At 49.8% G+C, this 24476-nt stretch overlaps 1 protein-coding gene across 8 annotated transcripts in view; it reads right to left on the bottom strand.

The window, feature by feature from the left end:
* Window positions 1-24476, bottom strand: part of PBRM1 (polybromo 1) — a 127006-nt gene that overhangs the window by 73815 nt on the left and 28715 nt on the right. For all 8 annotated transcript variants that reach the window (XM_069736835.1, XM_069736830.1, XM_069736832.1 and 5 more), the window contains exons 10-11: window positions 9492-9583; window positions 4445-4667 (exon numbers count right to left, since the gene is read on the bottom strand). In XM_069736835.1, coding sequence (XP_069592936.1) covers window positions 4445-4667; window positions 9492-9583 — 315 coding nt within the window. The remainder of the gene's footprint in view (window positions 1-4444; window positions 4668-9491; window positions 9584-24476) is intronic.

Genomic DNA, 24476 nt, shown 5'->3' with positions numbered 1-24476 from the left:
AATGCAAAATTGACAGGAATTGAGATGGGACATCATGTTGCGTTTGAAGAGCCACTGATGTGCCTAAACATTGAAACCCCCCACAAGTGACACCATTTTGGAAAGTAGACCCCCTAAGGAATTTATCTAGAGGTGTGGTGAGCACTTTGACCCACCAAGTGCTTCACAGAAGTTTATAATGTAGAACCGTAAAAATAAAAAATCATATTTTTTCACAAAAATTATCTTTTCGCCCCCAATTTTTTATTTTCCCAAGGGTAAGAGAAGAAATTGGACCCCAAAAGTTGTTGTACAATTTGTCCTGAGTACGCGGATACCCCATATGTGGGGGTAAACCACTGTTTGGGTGGATGGGAGAGCTCGGAAGGGAAGGAGCGCCGTTTGACTGTTCAAAGCAAAATTGACAGGAATTGAGATGGGACGCCATGTTGCGTTTGAAGAGCCACTGATGTGCCTAAACATTGAAACCCCCCACAAATGACACCATTTTGGAAAGTAGACCCCCTAAGGAACTTATCTAGAGGTGTGGTGAGCACTTTGACCCACCAAGTGCTTCACAGAAGTTTATAATGCAGAGCCGTAAAAATAAAACAAAATTTTTTTCCCACAAAAATTATTTTTTTAGCCCCCAGTTTTGTATTTTCCTGAGGGTAACAGGAGAAATTGGACCCCAAAATTTGTTGCCCAATTTGTCCTGAGTGCGATGATACACCATATGTGGGGGGAACCACTGTTTGGGCACATGGGAGGGCTCAGAAGGGAAGGAGTGCCATTTGAATGCAGACTTAGATGGAATGGTCTGCAGGTGTCACATTGCGTTTGCAGAGCCCCTAATGTACCTAAACAGTAGAAACCCCCCACAAGTGACACCATTTTGGAAAGTAGACCCCCTTAGGAACTTATCTAGATGTGTGCTGAGCGCTTTGACCCACCAAGGGCTTCACAGAAGTTTATAATGGAGAGCCGTAAAAATAAAACAAAAATTTTTTCCCACAAAAATTATTTTTTAGCCCCCAGTTTTGTATTTTTCCGAGGGTAAAAGGAGAAATTCGACCCCACAATTTGTTGTCCAATTTGTCCTGAGTGCGCTGATACCCCATATGTGGGGGGGAACCACTGTTTGGGCGCATGGGAGGGCTCGGAAGGGAAGGAGCTCCATTTGGAATGAGGACTTAGATGGAATGGTCTGCAGGTGTCACATTGCATTTGCAGAGCCCCTAATGTACCTAAACAGTAGAAACCTCCCACAAGTGACACCATTTTGGAAACTAGACCCCCTAAGGAACTCATCTAGATGTGTTGTGATAGCTTTGAACCCCCAAGTGTTTCACTACAGTTTGTAACGCAGAGCCGTGAAAATTAAAAAAAAAAATCTTTCCCCCCAAAATTATTTTTTAGCCCCCAGTTTTGTATTTTCCCGAGGGTAAGAGGAGAAATTCGACCCCAAAAGTTGTTGTCCAATTTGTCCTGAGTACGCTGATACCCCGTATGTTGGGGGAAACCAACGTTTGAGCGCATGGCAGAGCTCGGAAGGGAAGGAGCGCCATTTGGAATGCAGACTTAGATGGAATGGTCTGCAGACGTCACATTGCGTTTGCAGAACCCCTAATGTACCTAAACAGTAGAAACCCCCCACAAGTGACCCCATATTGGAAACTAGACCCCCCAGGGAACTAATCTAGATGTGTTGTGAGAACTTTGAACCCCCAAGTGTTTCACTACAGTTTATAACGCAGAGCCGTGAAAATAAAAAATCTTTTTTTTTCCCACAAAAAATATGTTTTAGCCCCGAGTTTTGTATTTTCCCAAGGGTAGCAGGAGAAATTGGACCCCAAAAGTTGTTGTCCTATTTGTCCTGAGTACGCTGATACCCCATATGTTGGGGTAAACCCCTGCTTGGGCACACGGGAGAGCTCGGAAGGGAAGAAGCACTGTTTTACTTTTTCAACGCAGAATTGGCTGGAATTGAGATCGGACGCCATGTCGCGTTTGGAGAGCCCCTGATGTGCCTAAACAGTGGAAACCCCCCAATTATAACTGAAACCCTAATCCAAACACATCCCTAACCCTAATCCCAATGGTAACCCTAACCACACCTCTAACCCTGACACACCCCTAACCCTAATCCCAACCCTATTCCCAACTGTAAATGTAATCTAAACCCTAACTGTAACTTTAGCCCCAACCCAAACTGTAGCCCTAGCCCTAACCCTAGCCCTAACCCTAGCCCTAACCCTAACCCTAGCCCTAGCCCTAACCCTAGCCCTAACCCTAACCCTAGCCCTAACCCTAGCCCTAACCCTAACCCTAACCCTAGCCCTAACCCTAGCCCTAACCTTAGCCCTAACCCTAGCCCTAACCCTAGCCCTAACCCTAGCCCTAACCCTAGCCCTAGCCCTAACCCTAGCCCTAACCCTAGCCCTAACCCTAGCCCTAACCCTAGCCCTAATGGGAAAATGGAAATAAATACATTTTTTTAATTTTTCCCTAACTAAGGGGGTGATGAAGGGGGGTTTGATTTACTTTTATAGCGGGTTTTTTAGCGGATTTTTATGATTGGCAGCCGTCACACACTGAAAGACGCTTTTTATTGCAAAAAATATTTTTTGCGTTACCACATTTTGAGAGCTATAATTTTTCTATATTCTGGTCCACAGAGTCATGTGAGGTCTTGGTTTTTGCGGGACGAGTTGATGTTTTTATTGGTAACATTTTCGGGCACGTGACATTTTTTGATCGCTTTTTATTCCGATTTTTGTGAGGAAGAATGACCAAAAACCAGCTATTCATGAATTTCTTTTGGGGGAGGCGTTTATACCGTTCCGCGTTTGGTAAAATTGATGAAGCAGTTTTATTCTTCGGGTCAGTACGATTACAGCGACACCTCATTTATATCATTTTTTTATGTTTTGGCGCTTTTATACGATAAAAACTATTTTATAGAAAAAATAATTATTTTTGCATCGCTTTATTCTCAGGACTATAACTTTTTTATTTTTTTGCTGATGATGCTGTATGGCGGCTCGTTTTTTGCGGGACAAGATGACGTTTTCAGCGGTACCATGGTTAGTTATATCTGTCTTTTTGATCGCGTGTTATTCCACTTTTTGTTCGGCGGTATGATTATCAAGCGTTGTTTTTTGCCTCGTTTTTTTTTTTTTTTTCTTACGGTGTTTACTGAAGGGGTTAACTAGTGGGCCAGTTTTATAGGTCGGGCCGTTACGGACGCGGCGATACTAAATATGTGTACTTTTATTGTTTTGTTTTTTTTATTTAGATAAAGAAATGTATTTATGGGAATAATATTTTTATTTTTTTTTTCATTATTTTGGAATATTTTTTTTTATTTTTTTTTTACACATTTGAAATTTTTTTTTTTACTTTTTTACTTTGTCCCAGGGGGGGACATCACAGATCAGTGATCTGACAGTTTGCACAGCACTCTGTCAGATCACTGATCTGATAGGAGTGCAGGCTGCTTCACAGTGCCTGCTCTGAGCAGGCTCTGTGAAGCCACCTCCCTCCCTGCAGGACCCGGATCCGCGGCCATCTTGGATCCGGGGCTGGAGGGAGCAGGGAGGGAGGTGAGACCCTCGCAGCAACGCGATCACATCGCGTTGCTGCGGGGGGCTCAGGGAAGCCCGCAAGGAGCCCCCTCCCTGCGCGGTGCTTCCCTGTACCGCCGGCACATCGCGATCATCTTTGATCGCGGTGTGCCGGGGGTTAATGTGCCGGGGGCAGTCCGTGACCGCTCCTGGCACATAGTGCCGGATGTCAGCTGCGATAAACAGCTGACACCCGGCCGCGATCGGCGGCGCTCCCCCCGTGAGCGCTGCCGATCGCATATGACGTACTATTGCGTCCTTGGGAAGTAAAGCCCACCCCACATGGACGCAATAGTACGTCTAATGGCAGAAAGGGGTTAAAACTTTGGGAAAAAATGAAACAAGTTCTAGATGTTGGTGAATATACTCCGGGGTCACGCCTATTTGGCAAAAAATCTAAAATTACTGGAGGTTTTTAGGCTGGAGGGATTCAGCCACTGGATAAAGGCCGGTGTTATGTTTCTAGTTCAAGTGCAGTCTAATGGGATTCTTGATAGTTTCCAACAAATCAGAGATAAGTTTCCTCTTTTTATAAATGCTTTTATCAGTATCTCCAATTGCATCATGCTCGTAGAACACCTCTATCCACCTTCGGAGCACTGTCAGCACTAGCGCGCCCTGGGAATAGCAATGTTACGCGATCCATATAGCTAATCAGCGGCGCCTTCACTTTTCCATCCTTCAGACAAATCAGACATCCAGAGGAAGCGAGAGCGGGCCGAGGCTCTTGCCTTTTCTGGATGTCAGCCATGTGTGAAGGATCGGTCAAAAAACAACATTTAGTAAGAGGGATATAGTAATACTGAATCTCATATTAATATCTGGAACATGGGGTTTACCTAATCTGCTGCAGAGATACGGGATTCTTGATTTGCTGGTAATAATCTCCATATTTTTTCTTTGATGGCAGGTGGAAGAAAGGTTCAGCGATCAGCTGACCCTGGTTATTCCGACAAGACCTCACCGTCTCATAAAGCTGATATAGCGGGCTGGATATATCCATGAATGAGGTTATGCTTTCCCCTTCAGACTCTGCCTCTTCATAGCGAATGGATGATGCGGCTATAGAAACAGAAAACACCAAGTTATTAACCTCAGTGAATGCGGAGAAGACGAACAGCAGACAAGGAGCTCAGCGCCTCTGCCTGAGCGAACATCAGGAGCAATAGAGTTAACAGATCGGCCGCAGCGCTGTCGATATTACATCAGTGCTGCAGACAATTACTGAGCAGCTGCAAAGACTCAGTCTTGGACCCAGGCAGAGTGACCAAAGGACTCAGCCCTAGACCCAGGGACATTGACCAAAGGACTCAGCCCTAGACCCAAAGACAGTGACCAAAGGCTCAGTCTTGTACCCAGGGACAGTGACCAAAGGACTCAGCCCTGGACCCAGGGACAGTGACCAAAGGACTCAGCCCTGGACCCAGGGACAGTGACCAAAGGACTCAGCCCTAGACCCAGGGACAGTGACCAAAGGACTCAGCCCTAGACCCAGGGACAGTGACCAAAGGACTCAGCCCTAGACCCAGGGACAGTGACCAAAGGACTCAGCCCTAGACCCAGGGACAGTGACCAAAGGACTCAGCCCTAGACCCAGGGACAGTGACCAAAGGACTCAGCCCTAGACCCAAAGACAGTGACCAAAGGCTCAGTCTTGTACCCAGGGACAGTGACCAAAGGACTCAGCCCTGGACCCAGGGAGAGTGACCAAAGATTCAGCCCTAGACCCAGGGACAGTGACCAAAGGACTCAGCCCTAGACCCAGGGACAGTGACCAAAGGACTCAGCCCTAGACCCAGGGACAGTGACCAAAGGACTCAGCCCTAGACCCAGGCACAGTGACCAAAGGACTCAGCCCTAGACCCAGGGACAGTGACCAAAGGACTCAGCCCTAGACCCAAAGACAGTGACCAAAGGCTCAGTCTTGTACCCAGAGACAGTGACCAAAGGACTCAGCCCTAGACCCAGGGACAGTGACCAAAGGACTCAGCCCTAGACCCAGGGACAGTGACCAAAGACTTATCCCTAGACCCAGGGACAGTGACCAAAGGACTCAGCCCTAGACCCAGGGACAGTGACCAAAGGACTCAGCCCTAGACCCAAAGACAGTGACCAAAGGCTCAGTCTTGTACCCAGGGACAGTGGCCAAAGGACTCAGCCCTAGACCCAGGGACAGTGACCAAAGGACTCAGCCCTAGACCCAGGGACAGTGACCAAAGACTTAGCCCTAGACCCAGGGACAGTGACCAAAGGACTCAGCCCTAGACCCAGGGACAGTGACCAAAGACTTAGCCCTAGACCCAGGGACAGTGACCAAAGACTTAGCCCTAGACCCAGGGACAGTGACCAAAGCACGGTTTGATGTTTGTTTTTTAAACAAATTGGCCTGGGAACAGGAGCTTTCTGAAACCTTTAATAAAGGGGCTTGCAACTAAACTCAAACAGATATATTGTTTCCTGGGGCATAACAGCAGGAAAAGGCAGTTTGCAACAACTTATCCATTCCTCCTATCACAAGCTTTCAGTTTTTGACATTTATGGGAAGATTTGGGGTGGTTTTAAAATGACATCTCTCTTCCCTTCAAAAGGTCAGCCATTAATGAATGAAGAAAGTAGAGGTCTGCTGGACTCGTGGGATGTTCTGATCAATGTTTGCCATGTTACAGATACAATGTAACAAGCAACAATTCTACAAGCCTTTACTTCTCCCCTTCCTCGCACACTGGGTGCTGATGCGGCTGTGAGCACAGGACCTCGGCAAGTTTCCTTTACAGAGAGACAATGTATCCATGCTTAATGGAGATATTCAGGCTAGATTAGATATCTCTCTTGCAAAATTAATTCTTTCCGTGTTTGGGTTGCAAATTCTAGTGTATTTAACAGAAAAATTGAGCAGCACACTAGGCCGTTTTGGTTCCTAGTAAAATGATTGATGACATGACAGAAACCCAACAGATCTGTATATCTGAATAGGGTCCATCTCCCACTGCTGGTGATGGATTCTTTCCCATCTTGGAATCAATTTTAAGGTGATGAAAAACCAAAGAAGATGCTACAGACGTCAATATATTACCATTAAACTTCATGTAAAGTACCGTTATGCTTTTTCCATCTACTATATAATTGTCTAAGGGTCATTTCCCTCTGTCTGTCTGTCTGTCACAGATATTCATTGGTCGCGGCCTCTGTCTGTCATGGAAATCCAAGTCGCTTATTGGTCGCGGCAAAACAGCCACGACTAATCAGCGACGGGCACAGTCCGGCGGAAGAATGGCCGCTCCTTACTCCCCGGCGCCCGCTCCATACTCCCCTCCAGTTACCGCTCACACAGGGTTAATGCCAGTGGTAACAGACCGCTTTATGCCGCGGGTAACACACTCCGTAACCGCTGCTATTAACCCTGTGTGTCCCCAACTTTTTACTATTGATGCTGCCTATGCGGCATCAATAGTAAAAAGATCTAATGTTAAAAATAATAAAAAAAACAAAAAACCTGCTATTCTCACCCTCTGTCATCCGACTATGCGCTTGCGCCTGCCGCCATCTTCCAGTCCAAGAGATGCATTGCGAAATTACCCAGAAGACTTAGCTGTCTTGCGAGACCGCTAAGTCATCTGGATAATTTCGCAATGCATCCTGGGAACGGAAGATGGCGGCAGCCGCGCGTATCGCCGGAGCTTCGCTGGATCCTAGGGGGTGAGTATATAACTAAATTTTTTTTAACAGGGATATGGTGCCCACACTGCAATATACTGCGGGGGCAGTGCGCGATATACTGCGGGGGCAGTGCGCGATATACTGCGGGGGCAGTGCGCGATATACTGCGGGGGCAGTGCGCGATATACTGCGGGGGCAGTGCGCGATATACTGCGGGGGCAGTGCGCGATATACTGCGGGGGCAGTGCGCGATATACTGCGGGGGCAGTGCGCGATATACTGCGGGGGCAGTGCGCGATATACTGCGGGGGCAGTGCGCGATATACTGCGGGGGCAGTGCGCGATATACTGCGGGGGCAGTGCGCGATATACTGCGGGGGCAGTGCGCGATATACTGCGGGGGCAGTGCGCGATATACTGCGGGGGCAGTGCGCGATATACTGCGGGGGCAGAGCGCGATATACTGCGGGGGCAGTGCGCGATATACTGCGGGGGCAGAGCGCGATATACTGCGGGGGCAGTGCGCGATATACTGCGGGGGCAGAGCGCGATATACTGCGGGGGCAGAGCGCGATATAATGCGGGGGCAGAGCGCGATATACTGCGGGGGCAGAGCGCGATATACTGCGGGGGCAGAGCGCGATATACTGCGGGGGCAGAGCGCGATATACTGCGGGGGCAGAGCGCGATATACTGCGGGGGCAGAGCGCGATATACTGCGGGGGCAGTGCGCGATATACTGCGTGGGCTGTGTTATATGCTGCGTGGGCTGTGTTATATACTACGTGCCCTGTGTTATATACTGCGTGGCCTGTGTTAGGCTACGTTCAGACTAGCGTTGTGCGCCGCTGCGTCGCCGACGCAACGCACAACGCACGCAAAAACGCTGCGTTTTGCGACGCGTGCGTTGTTTTTTGCCGAAAATCGGACGCAAGAAAAATACAACTTGTTGCGTTTTCTTGGTCCGACGCTTGCGGCAAAAAAGACGCATTTGTCGCAAAACGCAACAAACAAAAACGCATGCGTCCCCCATGTTAAACATAGGGGCGCATTACGCGTGCGTCACCGCTGCGTCGCCCGACGCACACTAGCACAACGCTAGTCTGAACGTAGCCTTATATACTACGTCGCCTATGTTATATACTGCGTGGCTGCTATATACTGCGTGGGCTGTGTTATATAGTACATGGGCTGTGTTATATACTGTTTGGGCTGTGTTATATAGTACGTGGGTTGTGTTATATACTGTTTGGGCTGTGTTATGTAGTACGTGGGCTGTGTTATATACTGTTTGGGCTGTGTTATATAGTACGTGGGCTGTGCTAAATACTACGTGGCCTGTATTAACGCATCGGGTATTCTAGAATATGTATGTATGTATATAGCAGCCACATAGTATATAGCACAGGCCACGTAGTATTTGCTATATACTACATGGCTCCTATATACTTCGTGGCCTGTGCTATATACTACGTGGCTGCTATATACATACATACATATTCTAGAATACCCGATGCGTTAGAATCGGGCCACCATCTAGTTGTACATAAGCATGTAATGAAAGTAATGTCGCTCCGTAAAGGTTGCCATACATCGTCAATAATGATCAGGCGACTGATCAGCCATTCCTCTTAACCATCCCATCACGCTCTGCTTGGCACGCAGTGAATGTGTTCTCAATGTTCAAAGGAGAATAATCTTTTTTAATTATCTTCGGTCAGTGCAAAGGTTTGGGCATGTTTAATTCCAACATGCCCCCACCTTCATCTCCTAAAGTTAGGGTCACATGACAGCATTTTCTCTCATTTGAGAAAATCGGTCTGATCACACCCTGATCACATTTTCTCAAATGAGGAAAAGATGGATAAAAAATGTCTCCATCATGTCAGTCTGTGAAAATTGAACTGCACTCAGATGTCATCCGAGTGTGGTTGATTTTTTTTCCACAGGCTCATTGACTTGCATGGCTGAGCGCGATCCAAATAACGGATGCAAAGCATGCATGCTGCGATTATTTCCTCGGACATGTGTACAGCCCCATGGACTAACAATGGATGGAGAGCGATATAATCTTTGGTCCGATCACACGCAAACCGAGTATACGTCTGTCTGCATGAGTCCTTAAACATATCTATTTTGATCTACCACAGTCAGTAAGTAGTTAAAATGGCGTTCAATGGTACACAAAGCTGAGAAAATACAAAATTGTTCTGTTCTGGGAGGTCTTACCGTTTAGAGAAGCATCCTCCTCACTCTCTGAGCCATACTGGAGTGCCATTGTGATGGCAGACAATCGATCTCCTTGTGCCGGACGCTTGTTCCTAAAAAAATTGGATAAGTGTAATAACGAGTCACCATACATAAGCTTATTCACAGGCAATATTAATCACTAAAAAGGGAAAATACTCATTCCTAGTAGTGTCAGACAGTAAGCAGTAGGGTCAGGACAAAAGAGGAATTTTTGGTTCTTACCGTAAAATCTTTCTTGGAGCCTTCATTGAGGGATACAGGTTATCATGGGTGTATGCTGCTGTCTCTAGGAGGCTGACACTATGCAAATAAGGAAACGTTAACTCCTTCTCTGCCGTATACACCCTCCGACAGGCACAATGCAACTCAGTTTGGTGCTAAAGCAGTCGTAGGAGTAAGTATAAGGAACTCACTCTATGTACCAACCGAAGACAACGGCCAACACGGTACAAAATAAAGGGAGAGTGCTGTGTCCCCCAATGAATGCTCCAAGAAAGAGATTGTACGGTAAGAACCAAAAATCCCTCTTTCTTTCTCGCTTCATTGGGGGACACAGGTAACCATGGGACGTCCAAAAGCAGGCCCTAGGGTGGGAAAAAAAATAGTCTGAGAAAAGAAGACTTAGGTTGGCCGGTGGGAAACCGCCGCCTGCAGTATCTTCCTACCCAGGCCTGCATCCACAGAAGCCCGAGTATGCACCTTGTAGAACCGTACAAAAGGTGTGAAGGGACGACCAGGTTGCAGCTTTGCAAACCTGCAAAGCAGAAGCCTGGTGACGAACGGCCCGGGAGGAGGCTGTTTATCCTGAAAGCGGTATGCCTCCAGAACCGCCGAACGGATCCAACGAGCAATAGTGGATTTAGAAGCGGGGAGCCCTTTTCGACGACCTTCAGAGACGACAAACAGAGGATCAGACTGGCGAAAAGAAGCAGTTCTGGTAAGACCAACTCGGAGAGCCCTGACCAAAACCAGCTTGTGGAGAGATTTCTCCAAAGGATGGACCGGGGAAGGGCACAAGGAAGGAAGGACGATGTCCTCGTTGATGTGAAAAGCCAAAACTACTTTTGTTAGAAAGGAAGGAACAGGCCGCAGGAGTACTTTGTCCTGGTGCAGAATTAGGAAAGGAGAACGGCAGGATAATGCCGCTAACTCGGATACCCTCCTAATAGAGGTGATGGCGACCAGGAAGGCCACCTTCCAAGATAGGAGAGAAAAGGAAATGTCCTGGATTGGTTCAAAAGGCGCGCGTTGGAGGGCACCGAGAACGAGGTTGAGATCCCATGGCTCAATCGGGGAATGATAAGGAGGTGCTATGTGGGCAACACCATGGAGGAAGGTCCTGACTTGTGGAAGGGAAGCTAAGTCCCTTTGGAAAAGGATGGACAGGGCGGAGACCTGGCCCTTTAAAGTACTCAAAGAAAGGCCTGAATCGAGACCCGCTTGAAGGAAGCCAAGGATTGAAGGAAGGGAAAAAAACCATAGGGAACAAGATGTTGTCGTCACACCATCAGAAAATGGCCTTCAAACATCTATGATAGATGCGAGAAGACAGTTTCCTAGCTTTTATCATGGTCTGTATGACGCTGTGAGAAAAAACCTGCATCCCTTAGGACCGCGGCCTCAACGGCCATACCATTGAGTTCAGAGACCAAGAATTCGGGTGGAAGAGGGGCCCCAGCGATAAAAGATCCGGACGGTCTGGGAGTCTCCAGGGGGCGTCCGACAGCATGTTTACGAGCTCCGCGTACCAGGCCATGCGAGGCCAATCTGGAGCTACTAAGAGAACGGGGATCCTCACTGCCTTTATCTTTTTTACGACCCTTGGGATCAAGGGAAGAGGAGGAAGAAGATAGGGCATGTGGAACTGGGCCCACGGAATCACCAGGGCGTCGCAAACGACGGCCATCGGGTCCCGCTACATACTGGGGAACCTTGTGGTTCGTTCGGGAGGCCATTAGGTCAATGTCCAGAACGCCCCATCTCTGACATATTTGGTTGAAGACGGTGGGATGGAGAGACCACTCACCTGATACGAGGCCCTGACGGCTGAGGAAGTCAGCTTCCCAATTGTCCACCCCTGGAATGTGGACAGCTGAGATGGCGGGAACGTGGTTCTCTGCCCAGCATAGAATGTTTGACACATCCCTTATGATCTGCTTGCTGCGAGTCCCTCCCTGATGGCTTATGTAAGCCAAGGCCATGGCATTGTCCAAATGAACGCGGACAGGATTTCCCGCGAGGAGGGGCTGCCAGCGGAGGAGAGCGAGGAAGATCACTCTGATCTCCAAGCGATTGATGGGGAGAAGGGTCTCCTGAACCTTCCAGCGACCGTGCGTTGTGTGATGGAGAAAGACCGCACCCCACCCCTGAAGACTGGCGTTGGTGGTGATGATCTGCCAGCGGAGGGGGAGAAATGACCTCCTGCGCAGGATGGAGGCGGAAAACGTCCACCAAGTGAGAGACTGTCTCACATTTAGAGGAAGGCAAATTGGTCAATCTAGGGAAAGTGCCAGCCAGCTGGAGAGGGCGAGAGTGAAATTGAGCGTAAGGTAATGCTTCCATGGAAGCGACCATCTTCCCTAGAACTTTCAGACAGAGCTGTAGAGGTAGAGGAACCGGGCGCTTTAAGGCTTTGATGCCCTGGCAGAGAGAGAAGAACTTCTCCTTTGGGAGGAAGACCCGAGCATGGATGGTGTTGAATTCCATGCTCAGGAACTCGAGGCGTTGAGTTGGAATCAAGGTCGACTTGTTCCTGTTGATTATCCAGCCGAGGCGGATCAGCGTGTCTAGTGTGATCTGGAGACTCTGGTCGCAGTCCCGGTGAGAAGGACCCTTGACCAGAAGGTCGTCGAGATAGGGGATTATGAGGATCCCCTTTGAACGAAGGATGGACATGACCGCTGCCATTACTTTCGTAAAGACCCTGGGGGCGGACGCTAGGCCGAACGGGAGAGCTGTAAACTGGTAATGTTGTTCCTGGATCGCGAAAAGAAGGAACCTCTGATGCTGCTGACAAATCGGAATGTGCAGGTACGCATCCCGAATGTCCACAGAGCACAGGTATTCCCCCGGTTCCATGGAAGCGATCACCGAGCGCAGTGACTCCATCTTGAAGTGTTGAACCCGAAGGTGGCGGTTCAACTGTTTGAGATCCAAAATCGGGCGGAAAGAGACGTCTTTTTTCGGAACCACGAACAGATTTGAATAAAAACCCGAAAACCGCTCACGGTAAGGAACAGGAACGATCACTCCTGAGGTGAGGAGGGCATCGACGGCCTTGATGAGCCCTGGGGCATGGGACGGCTGCTTGGGTGGACGGGAGAGGAAGAAACGTCTTCCTGGGGGAGAAGAAAATTCTATTTTGTAGCCTGATGTGACCATCTTCCTGACCCAGGCGTCGTCGACTACCGATAACCAAGCTTCTGTGAACAGAAAAAGCCTGCCTCCCACCCTGGAAAGATTTCCAGGTGGGGGTTACCCATCATTTTGAAGAGAATCTGTGGTCGCGAGATCCAAAAGGTTTAGAGGAGCGGCTCTTAGCTCTCCAGTGAGGGGTAGGCCTGAAGGAAGGCTTTCTCCGTTCCCCCTGAGCAGAAGAACGCTCCTGCTGGGAGGAACCGCTAGAGAAGGAGAAGGGCTGGAAGGGACGAAAGGACTGGGGTCCCCTACGATTAAAGGGGTGCTTAGGCCTGGATTGAGGGAGAGAGGTGCTCCACCTGTAGCGTCGTAGATGATCTGGTCTAACTTAGAGCCGAAGAGCCTGGAGCCCTGGAACGGAAGGCCAGTGAGAGACTTTTTAGAAGTGGGGACAGCATTCCAAACCTTCAGCCAAAAAGGTGAATGGCAATGATGTTGCTGTTTGCTCTTGCGGAACAAGCAGCAGCATCCAAGGAGGCATTTAACAGATATTTCCCCGCGTGTGCAATCTGGTCCGCTAAATCAGCTAGTTCCTCTGAAAGAGCCGAAGCAACGATGCCCCTGCGAAGTATCTTGGCCCAGGCAGACACGGCTTTCGCCACCCAAGAGGAGGTGAAATTCGGGTAGAGGCACCGGACGCCTCAAAGGCTGACTTGGTTAAAGCCTCAATTTGCCTGTCCGTAGCGTCCTTAAGAGACACTGCATCAGGGATAGACAGAACTGTCTGCGAGGATAGACGAGAGACAGGCAGGTCTACCTTAGGGGAATCAGACCATTTGCTGACTAGGTCTGGATTAAAGGGGTACAAGATATCCAGACACTTTCTTCCTGGAAAACGTTTTCTGGGTTATTCCCAGTGTCTAGAGGTAGTATTCTCAAACTCTTTGGGAAAAACTCTAGAGGGCCATTTCACCTGTTTGAATGAAACTGGGAGGTGGAATCCTCCTCCTTAAGTTCAAGGGTTTGAATAATAGCCGAAATAAGGCTATCTACCATGTCCTGTGTGCCAGAGGTCTGATCTGTATCTAAATCAGACTCTGAGTGCGAAAGTACATCCGACTCGACATCCGCCTCAGAGGAGGGGGAATGGGTGGAGAGGGGTATTCTAGATGCTTCCGCGGGTTCCGGAGAGCTGGATGAGGAGCTAGACAGAGTCCTCTTTCTGGATCCTTTCTCCAATCTGACCCTGTGCTGGTCGTGGTCAGGTGCGAGCGAATCGCTGTGGGAGGCGTTCGTGGCACTGGTGGCAGAAGATAGAAGCGGCAAGCGTTCCAGGACCTGTACTAGGGACTGGGACACTTTTGTCAGATCTGAGACTGACAGACATAGCAACAGCCCACTCCGGGGGAGTGGGGAGTGCGCTCATCCCGAGCATTAGGAGCTTTCTGAGGTACAGACATGGTGGAAGGACTGCAGGACAGACAGAAAGGCGATGGCTGGCCTGAAGCCCACTTTCTCTTACAGCGGGCACAAGCGTAATGGGTCACCGTGGGTTTGTAGCCGGAGGCCTGTGTGGGGTTGGGCATAGGTAGAGCCTGAATGAGGACTGCAGCAGGACGCTATAAAGAAGAAACTGCTGAAGAGGGCTGTAGCAGAACGCTATGCCGGCGATACTGCTGAGCCGAGGAAGGAGGCAGGGAATGCACAGCCTACCAGACACCCAGCGACTGCAGAAGCAGCGCAGGTACTGTGTCCCCCTCCAAATCCTGAAGACGCTGCAGGAGCCAGCCAAGATGGATGCAGTTCTCTCTGGCCATGCGACGCTTGACCGAGCGGTGGGCGGGCAAAGCTGTGTTCGTACACAAGAAAAAGAAACCGGCGTCCTGATAGGCTAATGCGCCTGGGGAGGCGTGTCAGAGTGGAGAGCCGAGGCGGTGCACAGCAGAGGGGGCGTGCGCGGCAATGGAGAAAATTAAAGTGCGGCGCTGATAGGCCTAGACCGGCAACCCCTTACAAGAAGGGGGGAGGTCACAATAGATGACCACCGTCTTCCTCTCAGCCCTCTCCGAGGAGAAGGGTTAGGAGGGGAAAAGGCGAGGACTGGCCACCAAGAAGTCACCCTGAAACACCCATAAGGGTGACAGGGGACAAAGTCCTGCCAGCGGGTCCGAGAGTGGGCAATGCGGGGAGTACCACACTGCTCTCTCGGTCGATTAAATGTGGGAAAAACAGGGTGAGAAGCTGCACCCTGTTACCCGAAGAAGTGAATCTGAAAGAGACATGATTAATAAAACACAAAAACCCTGTAAAAGAAAATAATGCAGATCTGATGTTAGATCCAGGTCTGCCTCCTACAGACACTAAGCAAAAACTGAGTTGCATTGTGCCTATCGGGGACACAGGACCGTGGGGTGCATGCGGCTGCCACTAGGAGGCTGACACTATGCAAATAAAAAAAATTAGCTCCTCCTCTGCAGTATACACCCTACCGACAGGAAGTAGGATATTCAGTTAGTGAGAAAGCAGTAGGAGAAGCAACATGTAAAGATAGGAAACTCAAACTGTAACAATATAAAAATTAAACAGAGCTGTTCAACTTGGGAGGGTGCTGTGTCCCCCAATGAAGGCTCCGACAAACAGATTTGATGGTAAGCAACCAAAAATCCTGTTTTCTCTATCGCCTAATTGGGGGACACAGGAACCAGGGGACGTCCCAAAGCAGTCCCTGGGGAGGGAACAGCAGAAAAACTCCATTCAGGTCGGAGAACTCACCACTGCCGCCTGCAAGATCCTTCCACCTAGGCTAGCAACTGCCGAAGCGCAAGTATGGAGCTTATAACATTTGGCAAATGAGTGAATGGAACACCAGGTTCCCGTCTTGCAAAGTTGTAGGGCGGATGGCCCATGGTGTACCGCCCAGGAGGCGCCCCCCGGCCCTCTTAAACCCAGGAGTCTTAAACCCAGGAGGAGTCACTCTGTTCTTGACCCGGTAAGCCTCCAGAATAGCGGTTCTGATCCAGAGAGCAATTGTAACCTTGGAGGCCGGCAGGCCTCTTGGCACACCTCTGGAATGACAAATAGATGGTCCGTCTTCCTAAAGAAGGCGGTCCTAGACAGATAGATCCTCACCGCCCTGACCAGGTCTAGCCTGTTCAGCGAACGCCCCAGAGAATAGGTCGGAGCAGGACAAAAGGTGGGAAGGACGATCTTATTCAAGTAAAAGGAGGACACCACCCTGGGAAGAAAAGGCGTCAAAGGCCGTAAAACTACCCTATCCTGGTGAAGAACCAAGAAATGGGGCGACAGGAGAGAGCCACCAACTCCGAGACGTGCCTAATGGAGGTGCTGGCCACCAGAAACGCGACCTTGCTGGACAGAACAGACAGTGAGGCCTCATGGGGAGGTTCAAGGGGGGAACCCCACTGAGCCTCCAGAACAAGATTGAGGTCCCAGGGATCCACGGGAGTCTGGTACGGGAGAGCCGCATGCGCCACTCATTGAAGAAAAGTTCTGACCTGAGAACGGAACGGATATAAGTCTTTGTACCATGATGGCCAGTAGATAGACTAATATTTAGAATTGTATTAGTCTATGCCTGATGAAGAGGCCTGGGAAGTCTCGAAGGTTTGCAATTTGCTACCATCTTTCCAGTTAGCCATTAAGAGGTATCAACCACCGAGGACTCTCAAATCTAAATATCTGACATAATATCTGAACGGGAAGCTAAGGACTTCTGAAAGGGACTTAAGAAAGAGAATGGAAAGGTTTGCTACCTGACCCTTTAGAGAACTAAGGGCAAAGCCAGCATCAAGTCCCACCTTGAGAAAAGGCAAAAATGGAAGGTTTCAACACCAAAGCTGTTAAATTGAGCAACCAAAAACTCTGGTGGCAGTTCGGTCCTTGGGACAGAAGATCTGGCCTGTCTGGGGGCCTCCAGTGGGAGTCCGCGAGGAGATTGACGATCTCAGCGAACCAGAACCTTCTGGGCCAATCTGGTGCGATCAGAATGACCGGCACCCCCTCCGCATTGATCTTCGACAGCCTGGAAAGAAAGGGAAGGGGAGAAAACAGATAGGGAAGTACAAATTGCGACCCAGGAATGGACAAAGCATCAGTATCCACATCAAGAGGATCGCGGACCTGGAAACAAAACGGTGGAACCTTCCTAACCAGTCGGGACGCCAAGAGATCCGCATCCGGAGTTCCCCATCAAAGGCAAATTTGAAGGAAGACCTCCAGATGCAGGGACCACTCTCCTGCCGCAAGGGCCTCGCGGCAGAGAAAAACACTGATGCCTAATTGTCCACGGCGGGAATATGCACTGCGGATAGTGCCGGAACCGTCGCCTTTGCCCAGAGGAGGATCTTGGATACCTCGCCATTGCCAAGATACTCCCTAGTGATTGACATATTCCAAAGCCGTGGCATTGAAATTCTGGATTCTGACTGGCAGACCTCAGAGAAGCCTTTCCCAGTGACTCAGGGACAGAAGAATGGTCCTTATCTCAAGGATGTCGATCGGCAGAGAGGACTCTTGCTCCGACCAACTCCCCTTTCACTGACAGATGGCGAGAAGCCGCGCCCCAGCCAGGAAGGCTGGTGACCATCGTCACCACCTGCCATGGGCGAGAAGGAAAGACCGGACCTGGGGAATGAGAGTAGATGACAGCCACCAGCTGAGAGACTATTAGAATCGGACGGAAAGCTGAATCGGACGATCCAGAGACAGCACAGACCTGTCCCACTAAGAAAGGATGGCCTGCTGAAGTGGAACAGCACAAAAGGGAAACCTTCCGATGCGGTCACCATTCGTCACAGGACCTTCATTGCTGAATGGAAGGAAGGCAGCCGAGGGCCTTGCAGAGAGCGAACTCTGTCCTGGACAATTGCCCGCTTCGCCTCGAGAAGAAAAGCCCTCGACTGACGGATTTCGAACAGCATGCCTAAGACGAGGCGCTGACTCGGAACAAGACAAGACTTTGTTCTGTTGACAAGCCACCAGAAACGGGACAGGGAGTCGAGGACGATGGGCAGACTCTCCTGGGCCAAAGAGAGGGGCAGAGCCTTTATGAGGATGTCTTCGAGGTATGGAATGAGCACTAGGCCCCTGATCCTCAAAATGGCCATAAATGTAGCCATGATCTTTATGAAGACACTGGGAGCGGTCGCAAGACAGAGCGGCAGAGCAACAAACTGAAAATTACTCTTCTGCGCCGCGAAATGCAGGAAACTCAGGTGTGCTGGGAAAATCAGAACATGGAGATAGGCGTCTTGGATATCTATGGAGCACAGGAGTTCCTGTGGTTCCATGGAAGCCAATACTGAACAGAGGGACTCCATCCTGAAATGCCGCAGGCGGAACCTTCTGTTCACTAACTTCAGAACCAGGATGGGTCGAACTGCGCCGCTCTTCTTTGGCACTACAAGCAGGTTCGAATAGAAACCTGTGAAGCGTTCCTGCTCTGGGACGGAAATGATAACCTCCAAACAAAGAAGAAAGGTAATGGATGCAAAGAAACTTGGGATCAGAGTAGGATTATTTAGAGGGCGGGATTTGAAGAAGCGATTCCAGGGCCGCGAAGCGAACCCTATCTTGTATCCAGAGGATACCACCTCCCTGAACTAAGCGTCCTCCACCGAGGCAAGCCAAACATCCCTGAAAGAAACAGGAGATGCCCGCCCAAACTGGGAGGAACGCTAGGCCCTTAGCACGAGTTATGCCGGCGAAGATCTGCCAGGTCTGGGCCTGGTGGGCCTACCATGGGAGTTGGGGACCGTCAGGAAGGGGTAGGCTTGAAGGAAGCCTTTTCTCTAGCCAGGCGAGACCGTGGTCTGTGCTAGCCAGAGGAATCTTCCGACGCCACGAAACAGCGAAAGGACAAATGGAAGCTGAACTGCCATTTCAGGGGAGGCGGCGAGGCTTTGAGGGAACTCGTGCCTCCCGTGGCGTCCTTAATAATTTGTTCCAGCATGTAGCCAAAGAGACAGGGCCCCTGGAAGGGGAGGCTGCTAAGGGACTTCTTTGAAGACAAGTCCGCCTGCCATGTCTTGAGCCGAATATTCCGCCGGATGGCCACCATACTGCTGGACGCCTGAGCTGCACAAGACGCACATCTAGGGATGCAGATACCAAATATTTCCCTGCATAGGAAATCTGCTCCGTCAGGTCGGCTAGCTCCCCCGGAGGAGCTCCAGCCAGGGTGTCCTTACAAGGCTGTTTGGTCCATCTAGCTATGGTCCTTTAGACCCAGGTAGAGGCAATGGCCGAGGCACAAAGCTGGTATGGTTCACCTTTCCCCTGGCAAGTACCACCACAAATTCAGTGTGTGGGGCAAAGACCTTGGAAGTTGGTTTTGACCATCTAAAAGAAACCGCCTATTCTGCGGGTTCCATAGAGGTATCCATGATGCTTAAGGTCTGGTTGACCGCAACAATAAGGCTTTGTACCCTATCACTCTTGCTAGAGGCCTGTAGTGAAACCAAGTCTGAATCTTCCTCTGAAAACATGACCGAGGACGCCCGTCTGACTCGGGAGAGGAGGCAACTGCGGGGGGCTGGGAGGGACAATCTGTCAAGCACGGACACCAGGGTCTGTGACATCCTGGTGAGGTCCGCCACAGACTGAGAAAGAAGGAATGCCCACCCAGTGATAGGGGTCTCGGTCTCACCCGGGGTAGGGACTCCTGGACGGTGGGTACAGTGGAGTTGCTGCAGCTGATAAGAGGAAGCAGGAGAACGAGAACGCTCTCCTTTAGGATTAGGCCTGGTGAGCAGACCCACTAAATGATGTCCGAAGGTTAGGGGAACAGGTGAGATGCAGAGGGGAGTAATAGACTGCTAAGCAGAGCTACTCACAGCAGAAGTAGAGTCCCGTAGTCTGCTCCCGGGCTGTAGCTGTGACATCAGGCATCAGGGCACAGGTCCAGGGCACCAGTAGGGAGACGGCAACCTAAGGGGGATGCAGGGGACCCAGCCGATGAAAGCGTGCGCTGGAGAAAAGGACCCGTTCTCAGAAGTCGGGGGGGGGGGGGGGGGGGGTCAGGTTAGCCACCGGGTCTGGAGGAGCAAAATGGCGGCGATCCCAGGGCGACTGGGAAAGCTAGGAGTAGTGGGCGGAGCTAGCGCCCTGCGCAGGAAGAGGCAGAGAGTGATGGGCGGGAGAAAAGCCCACCCGAAAGTTGAGAGGACGGGGGCGGAGTCAACTCTGTAGCTAGGCCCGAGAGAAGCTGGATCCGAGATTTTTTTGAGGACTCAAACCGCCGCGGTGGAATGCCCAGTGCCCCCACTTCTTTCGTAGTGACAGGAAAGGCTACCCAAGCTAAAAACCTCTAAAAAATTTACAGGACGGAGGACAGAAGGGCACCGCAAAGGTATGAAAGAAATAAAGATTTTTTTTTTTATTTAAATAGATTTTTATTGAAAATAAACATGAACATTACATTTTATGCATTTTCCAATATATTACAGAGTTTCTTCATTTTCCATACCCCCAACATTCCCAACAAACCCCAAACCTCCCCCTCCCATGACAGCTCCTTCCCAATTATACTTTTATTACCAGTATTGATGGCTCTTTGAGCCGCTTGACTCACTTATGACCGCTTATTCCTCTAGCAATCTCCCCCCTTCAAAGGTCTTCATTCGCTCATTTCCCATTCCTACTCATCCCAGCTCGAGCCACGGAGACCACATTTTGTCAAACATTTCTGTTTTCCCACGTCTTTTATAGACCCCCTTTTCCAAATTGAGACCATGTTTAACATATTTCAGGAATTCACCCCTTGTAGGCGGCTCCTCCTTGATCCAGTTCCTTGCTATCACCTTCCTAGCCATATATAATAGCCTAGCTATTGCTATCTTCCAGGTGTTATCCACTCTAATTTCCTCCACATATCCCAGTAGGCACACCATCGGATCTCTCGGCACTCTGCATTTATACGCCCCTTCCACACGGCTCAGTACCACCAGCCAAAAAGCAGCCAGTCTTGGACATGTCCACATCATGTGGTATATTCCTGCATTCTCAGTCCTACATCTCGGGCATTCGGAGTCAGCACGTAACCCCGCTCTGTGCAACACTTCCGGTGATTTATAGACTCTGTGCAAGATGTACAGCTGCGATAGTCTATACAGCTCACTCAGTGACACTCGTGGAACCCACTCCAACACCGACTCCCAGGTTTCATTCTCCATTGGGCCTAAATCTCTTTCCCACTTAGCTCTCGCTTTTAGAGGGAAATCCAGCAAATATGTATGCAATAGGTCTTTATACAGGGTGGAAATGACTCCCCTTGTGGACCCTTCCCCACACACGTATTCCAAAACTATGTCCTCTTGGATCTCAATACCATCGCCCTTGTTTTGAGCTTTAAAAGCGTGCTTCATCTGGGCATATTGATACTCCCCAGTCGGTCTCAATCCAAACTCTCCCTGCAGCTGCGGAAAGGACTTTAACACTCGTTGTTGAATTATCTGAGCAACCAAATGGATTCCTTTGGCCTGCCACTCTGTCAGCACTCCAAGAGCCGCAAACTCTACCAAATTATTATTAAGCCATATCGGTGTAAATTTAGTCAGTCCCGTAACCCCCCGAATCTGTCGCAGTCTGGTCCATAGTTTATGTATCAAAAACATAGTTGGATACAATTTCCCCAATACTCCCAAGGAGCCATCCTCCAGACACTGCGCCACCGGTCGTCGGTTTGTCACCCCCTCCATCAAGTGTTGTACCGCACTGGAAGACGCCTCCCGCGCCCAGCCCTTCAAATGCTGACTCTGGGCTGCAAGAAAATATAACTCAGGGTTGGGCAAAGCCAACCCTCCATCTTCCTTGGGTCGCTGAAGTGTCTCCAGGCCAATACGTGGGTACTGCCTCCCCCATATCAGGCTTCTAAAAAGAGCATTAATCTGCCGGAACTTCCCACGTGGAATCCAAACTGGCACGTTATGTAGGACGTAGAGTATTTTGGGCATCAGAACCATTTTAATAAGATTAACCCTACCCACCACCGATAGGTGTAATTTGTTCCACGCATCTACTTTTGCCTTAAGCACGCCCATGAGAGGAGTCAAATTCCTATACAGAAACTCCGTAACTGGCATCGAGATCCATATTCCCAGGTATTTAAAAAGGGATGCCACCTTAAGCCGCCCCTCTCCCAATGGCGCACTCCCACTCTCCTCCACCCCATCCACCTCAAAGAGAACCGATTTATCCCAATTTATCCTCAGTCCCGACAAGGCTCCAAATTTTTCAATGATCTCGATGGCCCCTTTCAAGGCGTCATCCGGGTCCTCCAGGAACAGTAAAATGTCGTCTGTATATAACGCAATCTTCTCCTCAACACTCCCATATCTGAACCCAGGGACCTCATCCGACTGTCGGATCTTGGCGGTCAGTGGCTCCACAGCTAGGGCAAACAGAAGGGGCGACAGTGGGCATCCCTGCCTCGTACCTCTGGCCAACTTTATAGGCTGAGAAAGTTCCCCATTCACTCTGATTCTAGCTGTTGGTAATGAATATAGCAGTTGAATCCACGACACAAATTGCGGTCCAATACCCATACACTTCAACACCCGCCAGAGATATCCCCACTCCACACTGTCAAACGCCTTATGGGCATCCAAGGACGCAATAACCCTTTGGCCACAATTGTCAGACTTCAGCTGCAGATTCATATACAGCCTCCGCAAATTGACCGCTGTAGACCCGTCAGGCATAAAGCCGGACTGAACCGGATGTACAAGATTAGTAATGACACTGGACAGACGGGAAGCTAACACCCTGGCCAAGAGCTTGACATCGATGGTCAACAGAGAGATTGGGCGATATGACTCAGGTTTCCCCAGATCCTTGTCCTCCTTCGGAATAACCACTATAATAGCCTCCCTCATAGATGCTGGGAGATACCCCCGACATCCAGCCTCCTCCAGTACTAACTTTAATCTGGGAATCAACACTTCCCCCAAACTTTTATAGATTTCGGCTGGTAGCCCATCAACTCCAGGTGCCTTCCCATTGGCCATAGACTTCAGCGCCAGACTCAGTTCCTCCTCGGTGATAGGGGCATCAAGGCTCACCCTATCCTCCTCACTCAATTTCGGAAGACCCAGACTCTCCAGGAAAGTCTCCGTATCTCCGACTGACTCATTGACCCTGGAGGAATATAAGTCCGCAAAGACCTTTATAATTTCAGGTGTTTCAGATATCCTGCTCCCCCCATCTGAAACCAACGAATGTACATACGAGGTACTACGCTGAGCAGAAGCTACCACCAATAGCATGTGTCCCACTGTTTCTCCCTCCTGAAAATAAGTCACCCTTTGAAACTCCCGCTTCCTTTCAGCTTTTCCCAGCAGAATCTTCTCCATATGAGTTTGCGCTGTTCTCAACCTTTTCTCTGCCTCGGAGGTCCCCAACACCATCTCGTCCTCTGCAGCCTTCAGCTCCTCCACCGCCACTCTCTCTGCCTCCCTTGTCTTCCGCTTACACCTACTAATGTCTCTAAATAGTAGCCCTCTCAGGCACGCTTTCATTGCATCCCAAACAGTTAGAGCATCTGTACTCCCATCATTTAAAGCAAAGAATTCCGTCACCTCCTTCCCTATACCCTCCAAGTCAATACTCTGTAACCAGTTAGGATGGATCTTCCATTCTCTCCCGCTTGCGGTCCGTGTCCCCAGCAACCTAACCTCCACCTCAATTGGACTGTGGTCCGAAAGGGCCCTCGGCAGATAACGCACCTCCCCCACCATTGTGTCTAACAGGCGGTTACCCAGCGCCATATCAATTCTGGATAGCGTAGCATGAGCCGGCGAGTAGCACGAGTACCCTCTCTCCCCAACATGTCTAACTGTTCTGGGTGTTCTTATTTTTATCCCAAAAGTCGTCACAAATATTGTTCAAATCCCCAATAATTAAAAGTGGTAGCGGTCCCCATCGTTCCACCTTCTCCAACACCTCCCTAATCTTCTTACTTGAATATGGAGGTGGAATATACATTGCCGCAACACACACTCTCACTCCATACAGTATACACTGTATCACCACATACTGACCCTCAGCATCCACGCATACCTTCACCTCTTCATACTGCACTCCCACCGGCACCAACACTGACACACCCCTTGAGTACGTCGAAAAGGTAGAGTGATACCCCTTCTGAATCCAACGTCTATTCAGTACGTCCACCTTCTCCCGTATCAAGTGCGTCTCTAGCAAACATATCATAGAGGCCCGTTGATCCTTCGCATATTGCAAGCTCGCAGCTCTCCTAGACTTATCCGCCAGACCTCTCACAATCCAACTCAATATCTTAAAGCGGTCCCCTATTATGTGACTCATCAACTTTAGTTATGTCATTACTCCCAGTTCTGAGCTGTCTAACTTCCCTCCCTTGTTGAGATCTATCCACTGGGTAGCGTCCTCCGGCGTCTGGAAAAAATGAATCTTATCCAACGCTACCACTCTCAGTCGTGCCGGAAACATCATGGAGTATTGCACTCCCAGTTCCCTCAGCCGCCTCTTGATACCCGTGAACATCATCCGTTGTTTCTGCACCAGGGCGGAATAGTCAGGGTAGATAGCAATTCTTTGACCTCCAATTGT

This window comes from Ranitomeya imitator, chromosome 8 (assembly GCF_032444005.1).
Source record: "Ranitomeya imitator isolate aRanImi1 chromosome 8, aRanImi1.pri, whole genome shotgun sequence".
NCBI lineage: Eukaryota > Metazoa > Chordata > Amphibia > Anura > Dendrobatidae > Ranitomeya > Ranitomeya imitator.
This window is presented reverse-complemented; position numbering and strand designations above follow the sequence as displayed.